This window comes from Bos indicus, chromosome 14, assembly GCF_029378745.1.
Source record: "Bos indicus isolate NIAB-ARS_2022 breed Sahiwal x Tharparkar chromosome 14, NIAB-ARS_B.indTharparkar_mat_pri_1.0, whole genome shotgun sequence".
Taxonomy (NCBI): Eukaryota; Metazoa; Chordata; class Mammalia; order Artiodactyla; family Bovidae; genus Bos; species Bos indicus.
The window spans coordinates 47979843-48003597 of NC_091773.1; the positions used below are offsets into that span (position 1 = coordinate 47979843).

At 39.3% G+C, this 23755-nt stretch overlaps 1 protein-coding gene across 1 annotated transcript in view; it reads left to right on the top strand.

Moving 5' to 3' along the window:
* The window catches only part of EIF3H (eukaryotic translation initiation factor 3 subunit H), a 97309-nt gene extending 75670 nt beyond the window's left edge, over window positions 1-21639 (top strand). Inside the window, exons 3-8 of the mRNA XM_019973826.2 lie at window positions 4319-4486; window positions 6036-6135; window positions 7371-7520; window positions 16076-16196; window positions 19559-19691; window positions 21398-21639. Of these exons, the coding sequence (XP_019829385.2) occupies window positions 4319-4486; window positions 6036-6135; window positions 7371-7520; window positions 16076-16196; window positions 19559-19691; window positions 21398-21495 (770 nt within the window). The 3' untranslated portion in view covers window positions 21496-21639. The remainder of the gene's footprint in view (window positions 1-4318; window positions 4487-6035; window positions 6136-7370; window positions 7521-16075; window positions 16197-19558; window positions 19692-21397) is intronic.
* The last annotated feature ends 2116 nt before the right edge of the window (window positions 21640-23755 follow it).

The following is a 23755-nucleotide window of genomic DNA, read 5'->3' on the forward strand; positions in this document are numbered from 1 at the left end:
TGAATATACTGGTGCCAAACTGAACAGTTATTCAGTATTGTAAACCATGCTGTCCTTTGCTTGGGAGAGGCTTAACCAATTAAGATGATTGTAGAGGTTGAAGAGATTTATAAAACTTCATTTTTATAGCCTTCCAAGTTTTGTAGCACCACCTCAGTTGCATCTAAGTGTAGTTTGTGTATTAGTAATTTGAGTTGGCTTAGCAGTAACTTTCAATTTGTCTTTGAAATTCATTTGCTATGCACTGCTTCTCCTCAGTTGAGAGGGTGTGTTTGCTTTTTAAATGAACAATGTTTAAAACATTCTTTCATAAACTTCTCACTACACAATTCTGAGCCTTTCTGTTGAGTATTATCATAAATTTTGAAGTATTTCCCTCTCCCAAAAGGTTTTTCCTTGCTATTCATCTTTGGGAAGTTCTCCAGAAATATTTAGCCATTAACTCAGAAGTGAGTGTCATTGGTTGGAGTTGCTGCCTGGGCTTCTGTTAAATCCGAGAACTTGGAGAACAAAAATGAAAGTGTCTGTAACCCTGAACCAACTCAGCAAAGTTGCCAGTAAAAGCTTGTTTATTATTTCATTAATCCGCATTAGCTCCACAGTAGGGAGCTGTGGCACTTTATATCAAGGAACTTTTGGTTTTCTTTTCCTTCTCCTGTGTTTCTTTTTGCTGATTCTCTTCCTTCGGAGGTGTGAGGCAGTCCCTGGCTAGAAGTGAACCTATCTCCCTGTGTAGTCACATCTTTTCTACCCCTCCTTTAAAACTCCAGCGGGGGGTTAGGGGGTATTAAGTGAGGATGACCGGGAACGAGAAGGAAATGGCAGCAGTCCCCACTCGCCAAAGCCTGTGGGCTGGGACACCCGTCCTCACAGTCCCTTCCAGATAACATGAGCTCCTCTCATCCCAGTTCATCCAGTATCCTAGCTAAACTGGGTCTCTTGTTCATACCTCACCTACCCACCTCCAGTATCTCTCCCTTTCACCTCCAGCATAACTCCTGAGAGGGATCAGCAAAGCCACTAAAGCAGTGGCATTTGCCTGGGAGATGAGAATCTGGAATGACCATCCCTTATTTCCTATGTGAAGTTTGCTGCCGTGCCACTGTGTCACAACTCTCTTCCTTCTGTCAGAGGGATAAATGCGTGTCAGCTGGTGTGGCAGCTCAGCTACGTTGATTGGTGGGAGTGTTGGGAGCACAGTTTTGAGAGAGTTTAGCTTTTGTAGGGGTTGATTTTGTACGTTTTGAGAACCTGGGTTGGAGGAGGAAGGGAAAAACTGAGAAAGGCGCCAACAGTCTGTCATGTCTTGTGTGAGCGTTAGAACAAGGACACGGACCTAAAAGACCGCAGAGATAAAAATTCACTTGGCTGTTTTTGAGTTGTCTCTTGCTTGCATATAATAGGGTAAATATGACTTCTTTAGAATTTTTTTAAATTAAATCAAAGTAACTTCTTTAAGCTTTGCTTCCCTGGTACCTCAGTGATAAAGAATGTATCTGCCAGTGCAGGAGACACATTGGTTTGATCAAACCCAAGGTTTGATCCTTGGGTCTGGAACATTCCTTGGAAAAGGAATGGCAACCTCCAGTATTCTTGCCTGGGAAATCCCATGAATAGAGGACCTTGGCAGGCTACAGTCCTGGGGTTGCAAAGAGTCAGACACGACTGAGTGCCTGACCACCGCTTGTTTACACTGTGCGTTTCCTGGAGCCTCTTGTGTAGTTGCAGCAAGGACTGGGCCTCAGTGCACCACCCAGGTTCACTTCGGAGCTCTGGCACCCCAGCCTCAGCTTTTCAAGGGTCACTTGCAGTCTTTTTAGATCCTTTCTTTCCCTGTGATACCTCCAAGAAAACATTCATTTTAAAAAAAAAATGTGTTTTTTAATTTAAAAAATGAATGGTTTAAAGTCTATAAACCAAGATGAAGAACGACCTGCAACTTCACATATTTTTTGTGTAATAGTGAAATTTCAGTTCATTGTAGATTTTTCAAGAACAGTTTTATTAACTCCCCTCTCATTGTTCTTAACCCTTAAATTTGTTTTTTCATCATATGAAAGCTCTTGTGACCTTAAAAATAAATTTTTATTACAATGGTAAATCCATAAGGCAACAGGCTTCACTCATATCTCTTAGTCTCTTTTCTCGCTGAGAGAAATACTTCATTTTCCTTCTTATCCTTATTCAAGGGGCTTTGAGGAAGGTAAGACTCTGTATGAAGAAGGAATCTGGATGTTTGCTACCAATTGTAAGATGTTTTACTTCATGCTTCCTGAAAATGCTATTATTAAATCTGTTGTATTCAGGCTGTTTGACTTATTAGTAAGATTAAATATTTCTTAGAGATAGGCATTTTTATTTTAATTATTAATGCCTGCTAGAGGCCTGGCTTTAGTTTATAGAAAAATCATTACTTACAAGTAGCATATCCAGTGAGCAGTGTGGAGTCAGAGCATTTTGACTGGGATGAGCTCTCAGATCTTTTTGGAGATAGGAAAACTGAGCATCAGAGAAGGACAGCAAGATCCCCCATGAGAGAAATCCCAGCGCCAGCATGAAAACCTAGATTGCTAGATTCCAAGTCTTTTCTTTATTATTATTGCAAGTTGGTAGAATCTGATTTGTGCTTATTTTGTAACTAAATTGTACGTTGACAGGTGTTTAAGAAGGACCTGTTTTAAAAACAGCTCATCCCATACAGTCGTGTTCTGCACTGTCAGTTGCTTGTAATTGATCTCTCTCTCTACTTTCCTGTCCGTCTAAAACAAATACTAAATTTAGCTCTGGCTCCTGTTTTACTGGTAATGTTAGAATTTTTCATTCATAAATTACATTTGATTAAAATTTACTAGCCAAATCAGTGATTTTACTTTAAAAGAATTGTGAAATTTTAAAATAGAGATCATAGTAGTGGTTCTATCCCAGTTTTATGTGGTTGATGGAAATCTCTTAACTGGCTAGGAAGGGGATCTCTTATATGCTTGAGAGTGAAAAAATTAAGAGAAGAGATATTTGATACAGGATCACCGTATTAATTTTAGACTGCTGCTTCTTGAGACCATCATGTTGTATATAAAAAGAAAAATTCAAAAAGCACTTAATTCTGAATAGTTGATGAGTTGGCTGCCATCTTTTATCATGAGAAATACAACTTTGGTTGGAATAAGCAGATTTATAATTTCTTTACCTAGTAACAGGCGTTGAAAAGACCATGTCCATCTGAGGAAGTTTCTTTTATATTCTTTGATCCTAAATTTTGTTTGATTTGTAAAACCATAGCACTGTGGCCAAGGAAATGACATTTAACCCACTTTTGCTGAAACCTGATTAAAAATTTAAAAAATGAAATGGTTCGATTTGAGTTAAACAAGTATGTTTAAGTGCATTTATTATACAGAAATAGCTTGACTATTACACTAACTATAAAATTTTCTCCTGTTTTACGTATTTGCTACTCATTATTGGGCTATATTGCTTTTTAAAATACATTATTTATTGTATTGTCAATTTGCACCGATTTTCCTGGTAATACGGCTTTGAGTTAATAATGTACATTAGAGTCATTGACAATAAAAGTTAATTCAACTGTCCCGTTCCATACATGGTGATTAGCATATGACTTATCTAATAAGTAATATTGATTACTTAATGTAAAGGAACTCCCAGACAAGAAAAAAATTCTTTTTAAAATTTAGCACATGCAGCAGGGGGCACCAGACGAAGGCAAAAATGAATTCTTATATTTTTAATCAGCTGCAGCTTGTGTCCTATTCATACTTAAATCATGTGGTAGTTAACTGTTTCCCCATTAGTTTTCTTGATGGTTTTAACTTCTTAGTTCTAAAAGCTTTGTTGAAAACAGTGATAACTACTCTCAACTTATTCATTCAAACAAAACTTCTTACAGCCAGCCAATTTAGTAATTCATAAATTTCTTCTTAAAAGAGACCACATTTAATAAATAATTACTTGTTTGCAGTAAAGCATTATTATTACTGTTAATATTACTATTAAAATTATTACTATTATACTATATTATATTACTACTAATATACTGTCATTACTATTAATATTATTAGTTTTTAAATACTGTTTCTACAGAATGTTTTTTGGCTAATGAGAAAAGGAATGCCTTAATGATTTGAAGGCTTAATTTGTTTTCTTTATTGTAAAGTGAGTGAATTTAAAAATCTGGAAAAATGTTCCCTGTAGATAAGAAATAGCTGTATAGAAATTTGTTTCCAAAAAGGCTTGTTTTTTCATATAGGTGATGTCATTAAACAGTTGTTCTTTTGTCCCCCTCGTGCCCATCATCTAGTCCAATATCAGATGGAGATGATGCGGAGCCTGCGCCATGTAAACATCGACCACCTCCACGTGGGCTGGTACCAGTCCACATACTATGGCTCGTTCGTCACCCGGGCCCTTCTGGATTCTCAGTTCAGTTACCAGCATGCCATTGAGGAGTCTGTCGTTCTCATTTACGGTTAGTAGGAGTTTCCTTTATTATTCTTTTCTTCCCTTAATATTATTGCTACTACTATTTTTGCTTTCTGTCTTTTTGCCTCTAAGAGCAGCCTGGCAGGCCTTCCCAAGTAAATACCAACCCTGTTTCTGCAGCAGCCTCAGCAGCAGCTAAGTCTAGACAGGGTTTCCTTCTTTCTGTTTATTTTTCTTGCTATCAGAGCCCTGATGTGTACATTTTGGAATGCTGGAGTAGCTGCTTCATTTTTATTCCTCCATCTCCCCTCCCTCATTTGAAGGGGCTGGTGGAACTAGACCAGATGTCTAACAAACCCCGATTGCTAGAGTGTCTGGCTCTGTACGTGACTGACCAATCATAACACAGTGTGCCAAGTTTTTTTTTTTATACCTCTGACAGCAGCGTACAAAACCTGGACTGTTTCTTAGCACAAAGATTTTTTTCTTTTCGGCCGATTTAATGGTGTTTCCTCAAGCTCTCCAGACCAGATGTTCTGTGCTGTATCAGAACTGTAGGCAATTTAACAGCTTTATAGCCTTCCCCCTCCCCAAACACTCACAGTTTGCCATATCTGGCAGACTTGCATATAGTTTCCAGCTGAGAAGTAAATGTAACGTCCTGAGTATCTGTCAGAAAAAATACTAATGAATACGATCAATCTTATGAGCTGCCCCCAAATTGTTTCAGTATGTTAACAATTGGATTACAGTAAAGAACAAGTTGTTAAAGTGTACTTATATTGGCTGGAAACATTGCATCATCAGACCTTGATGAATTTTCCACTTGTTTCAATCTATTTTGGTTTTCATTTTATCACCTATTGCTAAAAGTTTCACTGTGTTAAGTTTCAGGCAACATGAATGTTAACACAGGTTTTAGGCGAATATTGGCATGCCGGAGCCGTTATCATGCAGCAAGTGCTAAGCTCCCTTACTCTTGGAGTGTTTAAGCAGTTAGTTTTGACAAAATTAGTTTCTTTAAAGCTAAAAAGACACTTGTGATTGCACCTTGACTTTAGTGGTTTTGTTTTTAGAATTTGCTTTAACTAAAAAAATGTGAGCAGTGATTATTAGGATGGATAAAGTGTTTGCAGGGCCATTCATTTAAATTAGGGACAGAGGAAATACACAAGTGCATCCAGGGAGTTTTCATATTTAATATTAGTATTTTGCTTTTAATTATGCAAGATATATATAAGATGTATGGAACATATGCTGTATTTAATTTTTGTCAAGATTGCTGGTTCCAGTTGAGTAGACCTGAAAATAACTGTATTTTGTATCTTATATTTATAGTTTCAGGTGGAAGTTATTCTGCCTAGTATAAGTAGGATGATAGTTTTTCACTTAGCGTTTGCTATATTGCTTTGAATCTGCTTCAGATTGTGCTCTGATCTTCATTGATTTTTATTTTATTCTTCATTTATGTTTATTTTGATCTTCATTTTGCTAAGATTGTACAATAATTAACAGAATGTGCTCAGAACCAGTGTCATTTGAGCACTGGTAGTGACAAAATTCTTAGTAATTTCTTTCTCTTTTCTTTATTTGAGATCCCATAAAAACTGCCCAAGGGTCTCTCTCACTAAAGGCATACAGACTGACTCCTAAATTGATGGAAGTTTGTAAAGAAAAGGATTTTTCTCCCGAAGCGTAAGTGTTTGGGGGCCTATAAGGCATATGTTAAGGACTGGGCATTTTTCTTTTAAGATACTAGTTTGCCACACGAATTGAGTCCTCGGCGGTGGTGCGGTAATGCTTCTGACATGTGGACGGTAGAAGTGTCTGCATGGCTGAGTGCCCCTTGATCTCTCCCTTTCCATGTTTAAACTGTTCTTTATGGAATGTCTCATCTGTTGTTCTCACCATGGGTGAATGCAGTTAGAATGAGAATTAATTAGCTACTGGATTTGAAGAAATACATGATTAAATAAAAGGAGATGGGATGAGTATTCAGCGGCTGTCAGATTGTAAGCTCTGTGTCAGAACAGTTGTGAGCCGTTTGTCTTATTTTCTGACCTCCTGTTTCATTGTGGGGGACGGGGTGTGGAAAGACAACGTTTTAAGGGTTTAGTAAGGAGTGTGGCTTTTGGGAAATTTTATAGGTGACAGGAATGCAGAGAACTAATTATTAAAGCTGTTTTGTGATCCTGCATAATGGCACTGGGATATTTACATTAAAATTTTTTTTAATTTCAAATTCTTTCATTTTCTGTTAATTATAGGAATATGTATTTCTTAATAAATTAAAGTTAGTGGCTTTGACTTCATTTGGGACAGACAGTTCATGACTAATTTCCCATTTGGCTCCTAAAGAAATTAACATACAAAGAATTTTAAAAGAAAAGCTAACTCATGAACATCTCCTGGGTATGGTAATTATAATTAAACTGTGAGAAGTTGTATTCTTGCTGTGTTTTCAACCATTGTGTGTGGAATAGCCTGTGAGTGTCCTGCTCATTGTTAATCTCTTTGAGTTCAGTTGGTTTTTAAAGTGAACTTTCCAAGAATGAGAGTATTTCTCTTTTCTAGCTGTTTGTTTTAAATATTTTAGATATAGATTATATAGCATAATTTCATATGACATTTGCATTTTTTAGTATGTGGAATTTCAAAGATACCGGATTATGAAGAAAGAATTGTTTCTGTGGCCAAGAGTCTTATTTTCTGGTCTTACAGCTCCAACTCAGATCATTTTCCGAATTGTTCAAATCACTCAACTTGTGCTTGATTCTGTAATTCTCTCCCTTTTTTAAAGATTGCTAATGAAACAAACAAAAACCCTGAAGAGGGCCTGTAATTAGGAAAAATGTAAAATGTATGAAATAGTCACTTTAACACTTACTTCTGACCACCAGACTATAAAGTATTTTTAACATGCTTTGCAGATTGAAAAAGGGAAATATCACCTTTGAGCACATGTTTGAAGAAGTGCCGATTGTAATTAAAAATTCACATCTGATCAACGTTCTAATGTGGGAGCTAGAGAAGAAGTCAGCTGTAGCAGACAAACATGAATTGCTCAGTCTTGCTAGCAGGTAAGCAACCCTGTCTCATGAAAAGTCCCCCCCCCTTTTTTTTTAAATCACTTTCTGCAAAAGATTTTTTAATTTAGACATTACCTGTGAAACAAGGGGAAAAAAATGACTTAAGCATGTTGGGAGGTTCTTAAGACATAGTAACAGCACGTAGTACTTGTCCTGCTGCTGCTGCTGCTGCTAAGTCACTTCAGTTGTGTCCGACTCTGTGTGACCCCATAGACGGCAGCCCACCAGGCTCCCCCATCCCTGGGATTCTCCAGGCAAGAACACTGGAGTGGGTTGCCATTGCCTTCTCCAATGCGTGAAAGTGAAAAGTGAAAGTGAAGTCGCTCAGTCGTGTCTGACTCTTAGCGACCCCATGGACTGCCGCCTACCAAGCTCCTCCGTCCATGGGATTCTCCAGGCAAGAATACTGGAGTGGGTTGCCATGCCCTCCTCCAGGGGTCTTCCCTACTCAGGGATTGAACCTGCAGTGCCAGGTCTCTGGCATTGCAGGCATTCTCTTTACTGTTTGAGCCGTGAGGGAAGCCCGGAAGAGCACCATGGTTATTGATAAAGTGAGATGAGGTTTGAATACTAATTACCTCTTGTCATTGTAGCTGACAGCTGCCTTGCCGTGTCATTTTTGCTTTGAGATGGTAAATGCCCATGGAGGAGGGGTTTTTTGATGTGGCTCAGCCTTATTTATTGTACACGAACATTAGAGGCTATGGTATTATGTCTGGATACTTAATAATGTGTAGGAGAAAACCAGAAATGCTTGTTTGTTTTACTGTGGCAGTTGCCCTTGTTCAGATGTAGACTCTGTATAGCAGTAAACTTTCCACTTGAATTTTCAATCAAAATTAGAATTTTCTGAACCTGACACTGGTTTTTGCTCTGTTAGCCAGTGGTAACATAATTTGCCCCATCCTGACTGCCTTAGCTATCTAGTTGCTAAGATACTATTTATTATATTGGTAAAGTGCTGACTGAGGTGTGCCAAAACAGGGTATTTCCTTTATGGAATTAATGTTTCATTTCCCCTCATTTATTGCTTTTAACAGAAATATGAACAGAGTCAAGTACGCTGCTGCTAAGTCGCATCAGTCAATGTCCGACTCCGTGCGACCCCATAGACGGCAGCCTACCAGGCTCCCCCGTCCCTGGGATTCTCCAGGCAACAATACTGGAGTGGGTTGCCATTTCCTTCTCCAATGCATGAAAGTGAAAAGTGAAAGTGAAGTCGCTCAGTCGTGTCCGACTCTGTGCGACCCCGTGGACTGTAGCCCAGCAGGCTCCTCCATCCATGGGATTTTCCAGGCAAGAGTACTGGAGTGGCTCCTCCTAAATGCTCTTTAAGCTTGATGCTAGTGATTGTTCTCTGTGGCGGGAGGAAGCTATCAGCAGGTAGGTGTAGGTAAACTATGAATATGCAGCTGCTGAATGAAAAACAAGGTGTGTTTTCTTAAAGCAGCCAGCTTGGAACAGAAGCTCAAGTATTCATCAGATTTTTAGTTATCCCAGATAGAAGCTTTACAAAAGAATATACAGGCTTTGTGCTTCCTCAGTATAAGACAAGTGAGGATAAACCCGGAAGCACAGTGTGCCAGTGCTCTTGTCCATGCACCAGGACGGGTGGGGCTGTGGTTGAAGAACCACCTTCCCATTGCTTGAACTCATCACAGAGACCATTAGAAAGTCTTTACAGAGGAAGGAGATGGAAACTGGATGGTAAACGGAGTGCTAAGTAATACAGCCAGGTTGTAAGGCTCATTTGGCACTAAAGAGTGTACTGTTTGACTGCAAACATACATTCATAATAGTCCTTTAATTTGTCTCTTTTAGAAGGTCATATTTTTCTTGATTGCTTTCACAAACACACTTGGCACACCTGTATTTAAAGCACTGAGCTAAGAACCTTTTTCAACATGCAAGGTTACAATTTGATGTATTAAGTATATAGTTATATAATAATTTTAAATTTACTATGTGAAAGCTTTTGCTTATATAATTTATGTCTTTACCTTTTCCCAAGCTTCCTTTATTGATCATACAAAACAAATACAGCCCTTCTCTGCTTTCCCATTACCAGTGAGCTGGTCTGCAATGTCTGTCTGTCCAAAGCAGCATTTATAATAGCCAAGAAACTGTTCCTAGTTCACCATAGCAACTAAGATCAGGACAAATATTTATTTTATTATAGTTTTTATCTTCTGTATTTTATGTGAAATAGGAAAAGGCCTTTGCTTTCCATGTGAAGCTGTTTAAAAGGGTAAATTGCTATTCCTTTGGGGAGAAAAAAAGAAGCAACCCTGAAGCTGTGCTTATATTAATGGACTGCTACATTGACCCGAATTGATAATACTAATTTAAAACACTGAAATAAATGTAACCTTCATGCCTCTCAGATTTTAATTTCTAACATTAGTAGCACGATGATGTTAATCATCATTTGCCATACAAATTTTTTCTAAGAAACTGCCTCAGAAATCATTCTGAAGTAGCTCCATAAACACTTTGCTTGGTCTTGCTTTTCACAACCCATATGTGTATCAGTTTTTTGATTTACCTGATAAATTAGCTCTATGCTATGAATAAAACATACTACATTCCCTTTCATTTGAAAAATTCTGATTCTCAATTTTATTAGATGGAAGTTTTGGTGTGGTTATTTCATAACAGCCTTTATTAATTTTTAAAAATGTGTTACACAAGCCTTCAGTTTTTCACACATGAAAAAAAATCTGTTTTTTTTCCTCTTTAAAAAATAAACTAAGTGCGGGCATCATACATGAAGGATAGTAAGGACAAATTGACACTGCAGCCAGAGCAGGCCTATCACTGTGCGTCCTGGTTCACATCTGTTTAAGTTATCTGTTTCCAGTTCTTTGTTTCCTGGGCAATAAAAGAAAAGACTGTATTATTGAGACTCTGAAGAGTAACTCTGTTTCAGTATTCTGGTTGCACTGGTACTGAAAAGATCCCCATAAAGTTGCTCTTGGTAATGTACCTGATTCCCTGTGAACGTTATCTGTGAAACAGTTCTGTATTATTGTTAATTCCTTTTACCCTTCAAGACGTGAACTGTGCAGATTTTCAAGTATTTCTTGCTGGTTAGGTTTCTGAAGAGCATTCTTGTAATAGACTGTTATGAGATGTTTACAGTCTGCATACCTGTGCTTGCGCTCTTCCAGTATAACATTTGCCTATATAACACGTGACGTTAGTACTTTACATGAAAGACAGTTTTTGGTGGTGAGGGAAGGTCTGTTCTGGTAGTACCTTTCTTGTTGCTGAAATCGGTGCAGTCAGAGTCCCGGATACAAGATCTGGAAACAAATACTCGATGTTTCTCTGCAGTGGCAGTAATTCTCCTCAGTGGCTTTTTCCTGTCTCTCTACCCTCTCCTCCATCACCCAGTCAAGGATTGGGGCTGACCTTTCCCTTCTCTGAATTTCTTTGCACTTCAGGATATAAATGACTTATATAACAAATAATCCTGTAGTGAATTACAGTATTTCGTATTTCTTTGGGCTTCAATTCTTTCACTGGTGAACATGAGAGTTCAGGGTCTCTCTGAGGTCTCATCTGGTCTCTCTTTTTCTGCACCCTTTTTCCTCAGTATCTCCAGTTCCTCTTTGTACTGATTCTTTTCTGTTACATTTGTTGACTGGCTTTCTCCATTTAAAAAAAATAAAAAGTTTTTTTTTAAATGCTTGACTCTTGAGAAAAATTGAAAGAATGTTAAATCATACAATAAACATGCATAAACCTTTACTTGTATACCTTTGCACCCACTCTCTTTGTAGACATAAATGGGTTCTTCCCTGAACCATTTGAAAGTAAATTACAGACCTGATACTTAACCCCTAAATACTTGAACGTGCATCTCCTAAGACTAAGTAAGGACATTTAAACTTGTTTAAGCTTCTCTCATCTTAAAAGACGAAGTTCCAAAAAGAACACCTTTTGACCTTGTATCAGTTTATCCATTTCCTTTCACCATTTACTTCATTTTTTCCTTTACAAACTTTTTAATAGGATTTTCTGCATGTCACTGTCTGTATTTACTCATTTCCCACTTATCCTAAACACTCAGTGTTCCATCTGTTCTGTGCTAGAGTTTTTGCTCAAGCCACACAAGATGACTTAATCACGATATTGCTGGATATGGTAGACTCTTAAGCATTTAAAGTGCTGATAACAGATTCTTCCTGAAATATTTTGAGTCTAGGATTCTACTACTGGGTTTCTTGTCTTTCTCCACAGTCAGCCTTCCTCTGCTCATCCCTAAACTATGTGTTCCTTGGGGTCTGTCTTCCTGTATGTGATTCCTGGGGTGATCTCATCTACATCCTTGTCTGTGGCTACCTTCGGTCAGGGGCTCATTATTTCTTTTCCTGATTACTTTCACAGTCTCTTAATTTCCTGCTTCTGACCTTTTCCTCTTTCATTGCAGTTATCTTGCTAAAACTAAAGTGTATGATCACATTACTCCTTTGCTTAGAATTTTGGCTGAGACCCCTTTGTCCTTAGAATAGAATCCAGACTTCTAGCCCTGGCTTCCAAGAGTCTCTGCTGTGTGACTGTTTGCCTCTTCAGGTTCATTGCTCTCTTTTTCCCCTCATCTTGCCCTTCTTCCGAGCTTCTGATGTACTGAGTTAATTGTGGTTCTGCAGATGTGTCACACTTTTCATGCCAGTGTCTCTGAACAGGCTTCCTACACACAGTATCTGAAGTGTCCCTCCCCGTGTTCCTTGTCTTCAGCTCCCATCTCCAACTCCTTCAAAAACTCAAAATACAGCTGTCACATAATCTGGAGGGTCTTCATCTGATCCTATCAAACTATCTTTTATGCTTCTCTTCTATTATAGTCTCCCACCACTGTGTTGCACTTCTCTCTTTGTGTTCCCTTCTTCTCAGTAGAATGTTCTGAGTGTGACTGGGAAAGTAAGTATGTACTTAGTAATGTATATTGAAAGAATGCATGCGAGAGGACACAGTATTGTTAAATTTCAGAAGTTATTTGGAAAGCAGTGTAAATAATCAGTCGATCTGGACATTTGATTAGATATTGGGGGAAAAATATTTTTAATCCTCATCTTGCACTATCAGCTCAAATTACAGATGAATTAAAATCAGACTATTAAGAAATTGGAAAAAAAACCAGAGTGAATACTTAATCTGATTTCCAAGGAAGAAGAAATATCTGAAAGTTAAAGGTGATTCACAAGATTATAATAAGATAAATATTAAATAAGATTTAATTTGCAAAAAGCACTTGATTTTTAGGTTAAGTCATCAGGCCAAGCTCTCAAGGTAAGGTAGGCAGTGCCAAACCTAGAATTAAAAGATTGATTTATACACACCCACAGAGGCCAGACCTGTGCTCTGTCTGCTATTTAAGATGAAGAGTCAAAGCTTTCTTTTTGTTTAGGTTACAGATGGAATCCATATAGAATTCATGTTTTAGCTGGATCTAGTTTTACTCATTCCCAGGATTCCCATTCTGTTTCTTCCTCAGTCTCTTTTCTGTCTTAAGTGCTGTAACCAACCATGCATCTGCTCAGGCATGGAAACTGGGAGTCACCCTTGATTCCTCTCTCAGTTCTGCCCGTTTTCCTCTGTGCTAACTGCCACGGGGCTAGTGCATGCCACTGCCACTACTGTCTAATACCACAGTGTATTTCGTGCGTGTGTGTGTGCAGTTTTAAAAGCAGAGATAAACTCACAGAAAAGGAAGGCACCATTTTAACCATTTTTAAGGAATACATTTTTAATATATTTGCAGTATTGTGCAATCGGTACCAATTCTCATCCCCCATCCCCTTGCAGTCACTTGTTACTTTCTGTCTCTGTGGATTTGCCTCTTCTGGACATTTCATATAAATAGAGCCATATGATAAGTGACATTTGTGTCTGGTTTCTTTCACTTAGTGTAATGCCTTTAAGTTTCATTCATGGATCAATACTTTATTCTCTTTATGATGCAGTAGTATTCCATTATATGGATGTATCACAATTTATTTATCCTTTTCTTGTTCCCACTTTCTGGCTGTTTTGAATAATCCAGACATTAACATACACGTACGAGTTTTTGTACGAGCATGATTTTTCAGTTCCTTTGAGTGTGTGTGTATACATATATTTATATACACACCTAGGAATAGAATTGCTGGGTCATGTGGTAACTTTGTGTTTAACTCTTCGAGGTACCACCAAACTGGTTTCCACAGTGGCAGCACCGTTTTACATTCTCACTACAAATGTGTGAGTGTTCTAATTTCTCTTCATTCTTTCCAGCACTTCTGTCAGTTCAGTTCAGTCACTCAGTCCTGTCTAACTCTTCGTGACCGTGTGGACTACATCACACCAGGCCTCCCTATCCATCATCAACTCCTGGAGCTTATTCAAACTCACGTCCATTGAGTCGGTGATGCCATCCAACCATCTCATCCTCTCTTGTCCCCTTCTCCTCCCACCTTCGATCTTTCCCAGCATCAGGGTGTTTTCCAATGAGTTAGTTCTTTGCATCAGGTGGCCAAAGTATTGGAGTTTTAGCTTCGGCATCAGTCCTTCCAGTGAATATTCAGGACTGATTTCCTTTAGGATGGGCTGGTTGGATCTCCTTGCAGTCCAAGAGACTCTGAAGAGTCTTCTCCAACACCATAGTTCAAAAGCATCAATTCTTCAGCGCTCAACTTTCCTTATAGTCCAACTCTCACATCCATACATGACTACTGGAAAAACCAAAGCTTTGAGTAGATGGACCTATGTTGGTAAAGTAATGTCTCTGCTTTTTAATATGCTGTCTAGGTTGGTTATAACTTTTCTTCCAAGGAGCAAGCATCTTTTAATTTCATGGCTGCAGTCACCATCTGCAGTGATTTTGGAGCCCAAAAAAATTAAGTCTGTTACTGTTTCCTTTGTTTCCCCATGTATTTGCCATGAAGTGATGGGACCAGATGCCATGATCTTAGTTTTCTGACTCTTTACCATCTTCTGGTTTCTACTCTCCAGTGTATTCTTTGTATAGCAGCCAGGGTGGTCATTTTAAAATTTAAGGCAAAACATGTCACTAGGGTGGAGAAGGCATTGGCACCCTACTCCAGTACTCTTGCCTGGAAAATCCCATGGATGGAGGAGCCTGGTGGGCCGCAGTCCATGGGGTCGCTAGGAGTTGGACAAGACTCAGCGACTTCACTTTCACTTTTCACTTTCCCGCATTGGAGAAGGCAATGGCAACCCACTCCGCTGTTCTTGCCTGGAGAATCTCAGGGACGGGGGAGCCTTGTGGGCTGCCGTCTATGGAGTCACACAGAGTCGGACACGACTGAAGCGACTTAGCAGCAGCAGCAGCAGCATGTCACCAGGGCACCGTTCATGTTAGAGTCACAGGTCTCATTTGCACTGTGTTCTTGGAGTGTTGCATGGACAGCCAGCAGTTCCTCATACGTGCTTGTCTGACCTCCCTAACCTGTCTCTGTTCCTCCCACATCAGGCCCCATATTTTAAAATCTGTCTAGTTGTTGCCCATCTCAGGCCTTCAGCACTTGTGCTTTCTTCCACCTAGAATACTTTTTGCATGGCTGATGCCTTCTAATCCTTTGCTTTCAACCTGTCGTCTTTTAAAAGAAATATTCTGACCATACTATCTAAGTGTCTATCTCGTCTCTTCCCTTCTTCCTGTCAACTGTAAGCTAGTGAAGACCAAGACTAGGAACGTCTCATTCACTGTTGTCTCCTCATTAACAGCGCTCCTTAGTAACAGCACTGAGACTGGAACAGAATAGTCATTTAGTAAATAGTCTTTGGGAACGAATGAGTGAATCCTGTTTGTCAGCTAGTTATTTTTAGATTACATCTGTGTGTAGTGGGCCTCACCATGGTAGGAGATGGTTGCAGGAGGAAATCAGTGAATATGATGGGCATTGTACAAACCGTTAGCATCACTTTATAAGAAGATTTTGGTAAGTAAGCTACAGTCGAAATTTCTGGAGAGGAAAAGATGAAAAATGACTATATTTCAGATTCTAGGAAGGGTAGAGGGAAAGGAGCCCTCTTCATTTGGCCTTGCAGAATAAATGCTGCTGTTACTCTTTCAGAACCTGCCAGGTAGAGAAATCACGTGCCAGAAGTGTCAAGTCTCTGCCTGGTTCTTCCTTTCTGTGACTTCTAATCTGAATGTCTGGAGCACAGTTAGGGAGGGCCGTGGTGGGGATAAGGAAGTGTAAGGAGTAGTGAGCTTAGGTTAAACTTGGTGTTCCAAAAGTACACGTTTTAGATAACCCTGCTGCTGCTACGTTTAACTGTTTACTGCTTTGACGTGTGTATGCTCTCACAGTAAGAAACTGAACTATTTCAAATACCATTGTAGTTACACTTGTGGATTTGATACAAAAAGTTTAATAACATGTTGACTCACATTCTTTCCTCCACCCTTGCTTTCTTGTATGTGTGTGCTTTTTTTTTTTTTTTTTTTTTAAAGCAAATGGCACATCACATTAGAGCAGTGGCAGAGCTTTAACTTTAAAAGTTCGACATGTCAGTATCTGTACTTTATATTTCAGCAATCACTTGGGGAAGACACTCCAGTTGCTGATGGACAGAGTGGATGAAATGAGTCAAGATATAGTTAAATACAACACGTATATGAGGAACACGAGTAAACAGCAGCAGCAGAAACATCAGGTTGGTATCTGGGAAAATCAGCTAACATAGAATTCATTTCTAAGTATGATGCTTCAAGAGTCATCTTCAAAATGACCTAAATTAATAAATCATTGACTCTTAGCTGGTAACTCTGTATCGTATTTTAAAAGATTATTCTTTATATAATATGTTCCTAATAGATTATTTGCAAGTTGTACTTAATAATACCTATCTTAAAGAAAGCTAGTATTTTAAGCTCAGATGGTAATGCCAAGGTTATGCAAATAAGGGCTACATTTATTGAGAAAATCAGGCAGAGAGATTCTGGAGGGTCACAGCTCATTTCTTTACTAACTGTAATTGGTCTGCTAGTGGCTTATTGCAGTACAGTTATCAATCTCCAGTTCATTTTAAGAACTGAGCAATTGTGATTAAGAGCAAGCAGTTTTGATAGGAAATAACCTATCAAATAACCTATCACAGACCAACTGCTGTGAAACAGATAGTATAATACAGAAAAACCCTAGGATTACCTGGATGTTCTCATATGCACATCCATACTGCTCTGGCCAATCATACTTTTCTTTGTCAGTGTTGCCTGAAGGCCACATGATTGATTCTCACAGTTCGTGGAATACTGTTTTGGACTATATTGCTCCAGAATATTCTTAGCATTTGGTTCATAGACAGTTGATTCCAGGATGTACATCCATGCGAGTGTTTGATTAGTCTGTTCATTACAATGTACTTTAGGTGTTGGTAACTATAGAATTCTAAGCACAACTAAGTTGTTCTGAGAGTATTTTATTTAAAAATTAATTTCAATGTTCATATATTTACTGAAATTTAAAATGTATTTTTTTCAGCATACATAAAATACTGTTTTTTTTTTTTTTTTTTAACTGAAAAGATGGTGATGAAGACGGTAATGTTGAATGTCTCTGGGCAAAATAAAACCATCTTGATCCTTTCTCCTACTGGCCCTTCCTATAGTTCAGGCTCAACTGGAAGATCAAGTTGAGAGTCTGTCACTAATGAGACAGTTGATTCTGGGAACCAATTTTAAGAGAGTTTTTTTTGAATTCTGTCATAAATTTTTACACTTGACATTTGTTCTTAGCACCATTCATAACCCTTTTTAGATTTGTCTAACTTCTGTTCTCATGCCTTATAGTAAATAGAAATCTTCTCAAGGCAAGTTACTTCCCTTCTTTAGGAATCTAAGAACTTAAAATTTTTACTAGCCTACCCTGGTTTGCCATTCAGTTCAGTTCAGTTCAGTTGCTCAGTCGTGTCTGACTCTTTGCGACCCCATGAATCACATCACACCAGGCCTCCCTGTCCCTCACCATCTCCAGGAGTCCACTCAAACTCACGTTCATCAAGTCGGTGATGCCATCCAGCCATCTCATCCTCTGTCGTCCCCTTTTCCTCCTGCCCCCAATCCGTCCCAGCATCAGAGTCTTTTCCAATGAGTCAGCTCTTCGCATGAGGTGGCCAAAGTACTGGAGTTTCAGCTTTAACATTTTTCCTTCCAAAGAAATCCCAGGGCTGATCTCCTTCAGAATGGACTGGTTGGATCTCCTTGCAGTCCAAGGGACTCTCAAGAGTCTTCACCAACACCACAGTTCAAAAGCATCAATTCTTCGGCCCTCAGCTTTCTTCACAGCCCAACTCTCACATCCATACATGACCACTGGAAAAACCATAGCCTTGAATAGACAGACCTTTGTTGGCAAAGTAATGTCTCTGCTTTTGAATATGCTATCTAGGTTGGTCATAACTTTTCTTCCAAGGAGTAAGCGTCTTTTAATTTCATGGCTGCAGTCACCATCTGCAGTGATTTTGGAGCCCAGAAAAATAAAGTCTGACACTTGCCACTGTTTCCCCATCTATTTGCCAGGAAGTGATGGGACCAGATGCCATGATCTTCGTTTTCTGAATGTTGAGCTTTAAGCCAACTTTTTCACTCTCCTCTTTCACTTTCATCAAGAGGCTTTTGAGTTCCTCTTCACTTTCTGCCATAACGGTGGTGTCATCTGCATATCTGAGGTTACTGACATTTCTCCCGGCAATCTTGATTCCGGCTTGTGCTTCTTCCAGCCCAGAGTTTCTAATGATGTACTCTGCATAGAAATTAAATAAGCAGGGTGACAGTGTACAGCCTTGACGTACTCCTTTTCCTGTTTGGAGCCAGTCTGTTGTTCCATGTCCAGTTCTAACTGTTGCTTCCTGACCTGCACACAGATTTCTCAAGAGGCAGGTCAGGTGGTTTGGTATTCCCATCTCTTTCAGAATTGTCCACAGTTTATTGTGATCCACACAGTCGAAGGCTTTGGCATAGTCAATAAAGCAGAAATAGATGTTTTTCTGGAACTCTCTTGCTTTTTCCATGATCCAGCAGATGTTGGCAATTTGATCTCTGGTTCCTCTGCCTTTTCTAAAACCAGCTTGAACATCTGGAAGTTCACGGTTCACGTATTGCTGAAGCCTGGCTTGGAGAACTTTGAGCATTACTTACTAGCATGTGAGATGCGTGCAATTGTGCAGTAGTTTGAGCATTCTTTGGCATTGCCTTTCTTTGGGATTGGAATGAAAACTGACTATTTCCAGTCCTGTGGATACTGCTGGGTTTGCCATTACCTGACCTTTTAAGGCTGTGCATGGGCTATTACTCCCTTTGCTGTTTTAAGCAGTTCACAGCTATTAGCATCTTGATTGTAATTAGAACTGTAAGTTTATAGTTGGTCTATGTCTTTATATATACTCCCACTTTTTCTGCGTTGAATCATAGAATCCAGAGTTTGAAAGTTTTTGAAGTGTTATCTGAACTAATACTCATTCTCAGCTGTGGTGGTTTATCTGTTGTTAAGAATAATAATAGTATTTACTATTATGATAATAGTATGTTGTTACAGTGATGTTATAATAGTAACATCATCAATATTATTGTTCTTTTGGTCAATAGAGATAAAGTTGAAAAAATTCTACACTGTGGTATTTCATTACTTAGTTCTGTAAGTTAGGATGCATCATACTTGTAGTGCTGTTATTACCCTGTTGTCATAAATGGTCAAGTTCCTCCCTTTTTGCTTACTCTTCTTGAGCTTCTTTGCCTTTGAAGCCCCCTCACATAACCAGTTTTGCTTTTCCAAATCATTAGTTAGATTAGACTCTTAGAACTCAGAATGACACTAGAGTTTATAACAAAGTTTTCTTTGATTGGCATGACTGTCGCCATATTTAGCCTCTTAGAGGCAAGGATTAGGAAGGGTTGCGTTTATAAAACCGAGATTGGAATCAAAGCAGTGGGATTTCTGCTTATCGCATAAGTGAGGGAGGTGTTATTTTTCTCCTTGGGTAGAGAACAGTAACCCAGCCGTCCCCCGTCTGAATTTTAGTATCAGCAGCGTCGCCAGCAGGAGAACATGCAGCGCCAGAGCCGAGGAGAACCCCCGCTCCCTGAGGAGGATCTGTCCAAACTCTTCAAACCACACCAGCCCCCTGCCAGGATGGATTCTCTGCTCATTGCAGGTACTGCTGGCCGTGCAGAGCATGGCTGGTTTTCTTTATTCTTTAGGAAGCGGAAGACGGTGGGAGGTTCACTAACAGTAAGATAGTGTATTTCAAATGGTTGAATGATGAACTTGAATCTGGCATCTGTAATTTCTGAAATTTAAGAGTTTGTCAGTCCTTGTTATTTCTAAGGTCCTTTTCAGTGCTCCACTCGGTGTTTATCTTAACAGACACTTCTGAGGTGGGATTATATCAACTTTCTAAAATGAGAAAGTTTTTATTGTGGATCATCTAACATAGAAACCAAGAAAAAATGTTTATTGTCTCATAATGGAAACGATCATTTAGCTGAAACCCCTCTTTTGGTGCTCTAGCCTGATTGAGCTTGGCCTGAATGTGGGTATGTGAAATTAATTGTAGTTTTTGACTCGAAGAAGCATCTCCCTTACTTTGACTCGTATTGTAGCAACATGAGTGTAACTCTGGATGGAGTTTCTCAGGGGATACCTAACATTTAACACTGCCTTAAGGTAGTGGAGGCCTTTTGTCCTGTGCTAGGACCTGATGTTGAATATATAACATTCATGCTCTTACTGAGCTGTAATAACTTATTTCTGTGTTAATGTGGTTGAATACTGTTTGTTTTAGTCAGCCAGTTGTCCAAGAGATTTGTTAGTGTGAAAATCCAACTCACAGAAAAGCTGATCCTCTACAGTTTCTCATTTCTGTTGACATATTTTAGAGCAGGAGAAAATTCCAAATTCCTTAAAGCTTTCTGGTACATGTATAAATTAAATTTGGGAAACTGAGACACATTTCTTACCTAAGGTCCAGTTTAAGCAAAATTGTATTTCTTACACTTTTAAGAAATGTGTAACTGTCGCATCAGATCAGATCACTCATCTGAGGACTCGGGCAGTAATGGAGCCCTCCCCTCACGTGGACTCCCACTCTGGCTCTGTCTTGGCTCTGGAGGTGCAGCAGGAGGCTGTTAATACTTCCAGAGCATGGACTCAAAACTCCTGTAGTTGTTAGCATCTGGGGCAGGGGGATCTGGTCAGTTTCTGTTCTTTGGTTGGTGTCTCCTTTCTACTTGACTGAGAAGAGCTAGTGGTGTTTTCTCACTTCTCTTAGTTACAGTGTTGGTCTGATCTACACTGTCAGTACATTTTGATTGACAACTAACATGTGCTAGTAACTGCTGATTGTCTTTTAAAAAGTTGTCGTTCTTCTTCATTCTCCATGTAACCAAGAATGGAAGATAGCTTATCTTCAAAACAACTGAAATTGTTTATTATCCCTTATGAGTGAATAGAATTCTTAACTCTTTTAAAACAATTTTTATTGCTGTATAGTTGCTGTACAATATTGTGTAAGTAACAGCTGTGCAATCTAGCGATTCCGTTTCTTTTACGTTTATACTCCATTTGTAGTTATTATAAAATGTTGGCTATATCCCTGTGTTGTGTAGCCTCTAGCTCACTTTCTACCTAATAGTTTGTACCGCTTATTCCCCTACCCCTGTATTACGCCTCCCTCCTTACCTCTCTCCACTGGTAACCCCTAGTGTGTTCTCTGTATCTTTGAGTCTGCTTCTTTTTTGTTATTGATTCAAAACATAATAAAATTCTGTATTATGCTGAGTTTATCATGTGACTAGTATTCTAGGTCATTTTGCAATTTGTGGAACATTATGACTCTTTTTCACTTTCCTGAATGCACAGGCCAGATTAACACTTACTGCCAGAACATCAAGGAGTTCACTGCCCAGAACTTAGGCAAGCTCTTCATGGCCCAGGCTCTTCAAGAATACAACAGCTAAGAAGAGGAAGTTGCCAGAAAAAGAAGTTAACATAGACTCTTGAGATCACACTGGGGCAGCTCTTAGAAGAAGCACATTGGAATATTGGAAAGTCTTTCTAGCAATTAATAAAATAAAAATAAAGGAATCTTGACTGCTCGCTCATTTGGTTTTAGACAATATGTGTGTGTATATATATACATATTATGTTTAGCTTCTTATTTTTCTTTTGCTTATACCTGTGTATTTCTGACGATAAAGCAGGCTCGACCAAAAGTTTCCCCAGTTCACACCTACAGGCTTCATCACGTTGGTTACCTTTTCGGTGCCACATTTCAACCACCGGTCCTGTGCTGCTTGTCCCGACGCCTGACCTGGAAGCCCTGGCACCTGCTCTGAATTCTCGGACTTCTTCGCTTGCCAGTGAGCACAGCTGGAGCCCAGGCTTCCTGCTCCTGCCCTGGCACCCCTTGTTCTCAGCCCTGGGATCGCTTGGTGTACTTCCTGTGGCTGGCTTTTCATTTCTTCAGATGATGGTTGGCCGGTCCCCATGCTCATAGGCCATTCACTGGGCACAAGAATTTAAAAAAAAAAATCATTTTGCTAAAGGACCATGTTTTGTATGAAAATGAAATTCATTCTGTGTGTGTGTGTATGTGTTTGAATTGAGGACTTCATGTTTATTTTTTTATACCATGAACTGTATTAATAATTCTGCTAATAGCAAGTTTTATGAGTGGAGAAAGAGGAATTGAGAAATAAGTACTACATTCAGTGGGAAAGGACAGTTGTAATAATTTTTCATTTTAAAGAAAATTTTTAAAAATCCTGCCATTTGTATAACACCAAAATCAGTGAGTCCCCAAAATGGTGGAGGTATGCCTGTGAGACTCTTGCTGTGATTTTCCCTTTGAAGACATGGCCCTAGAAAGATAGTCAAAAGGAATGGGTAACAGATAAGAAGAGAAATCCTTTTTTTTTTTTTGCAACACTATTTTGGAGGCAGCACTGGGACCCTAGGATCAATCAGCTGGGTTCCACCCTGGCTCTTTTCCCTTCTTTTCCCTTTAGTGTGCCCTTAGGCAGATGGGCCACTTGATACGAAGAGCTGACTCATTGGAAAAGGCCCTGATGCTGGGAAAGACTGAGGCAAAAGGAGTAGACAGCGGCAGAGGATGAGATGGTTCGATGGCATCACCAACTCAACGGACATGAGTTTGAACAAACTCCAGGAGGCGGTGAAGGATGGGGAAGCCTGCAGTCCATAGGGTTGCAAAGAGTTGGACACTGCTTAGCAACTGAGCAACAACAACACAGACAGGTTGTGCCTGACTCTCCTTGTCCAGAGGAGAGGAGAGAAGGAGACAGGTGTATTACTTACAGAGTGGTGTGAGCACCAGCGGGCTTGTGCGGAGCCGTGGTAGGTGTGGAGCAGCCTCCGTGTGAGCTGTGACCAAGGGTGTGCTCCGGGGCTTTCCATTGAGGATATTGGGTTTTTGCTCACATGTAATTTGTTTTCCTAGGATAAATTCCTAGAAGCAGACTTAGTGGTCAAAGGGTATATACAGTTCTGAGGCTTTTTATTGCCATGTTACCTTCAGGAACATTATATATACTGCTTTGCAGTCCCTCCATGGTGATTCCTTGTTTGAGCGAGCATGTGTTTGAGTTTGACTCTTAGGCAGAGGGGATTATTGGTAGAGCCAGTCCCTGCCTTTGTGGGTGGTAGACTGTTGGTTCATTTCCCGAATTCTTGTTGCCTAGATTTAGAATTTCCTTGTGAATAAAAGCAAAGCGGCCTTGAAGGATCAGAGAGCAAACTGAAAAGAAGGAAAGTTGGTTCAAACATAGTCTCATGTAGTGTTTCCCTCGTGGCATATGGTTAACGGATTCATTCATTCATTATTGTATTTTTTAAAGATGGGAATCTTTCTGAAATTCTGTAGGACTATTTAGGTGCCCATAACTCAGTAGTATGTGAGCATATACTTAACAGAAGATTTCAGTAGTTTTTGAGTTAGGAATTACTGTAGTGGGAAAAACTGTTTAGGAAAACATGTCAATGGAAATTAAATCTCCGCAGTATGTAGTGTTAGGGAATAGCTTCTGTTCGGCATTTGATTTGAGTGCTAAATTCTGACATTTTTCAGGAACAAATACATGTGGTTCATCTTCTATAAATATTTGCAGTTTCTTCAAGTTGAAATGAGAAAAGCTCATAAACTGAGTACCAGGTCTAATAAATCATTCACTTAACCCAAGAACAAAAAGAACAGAAAAA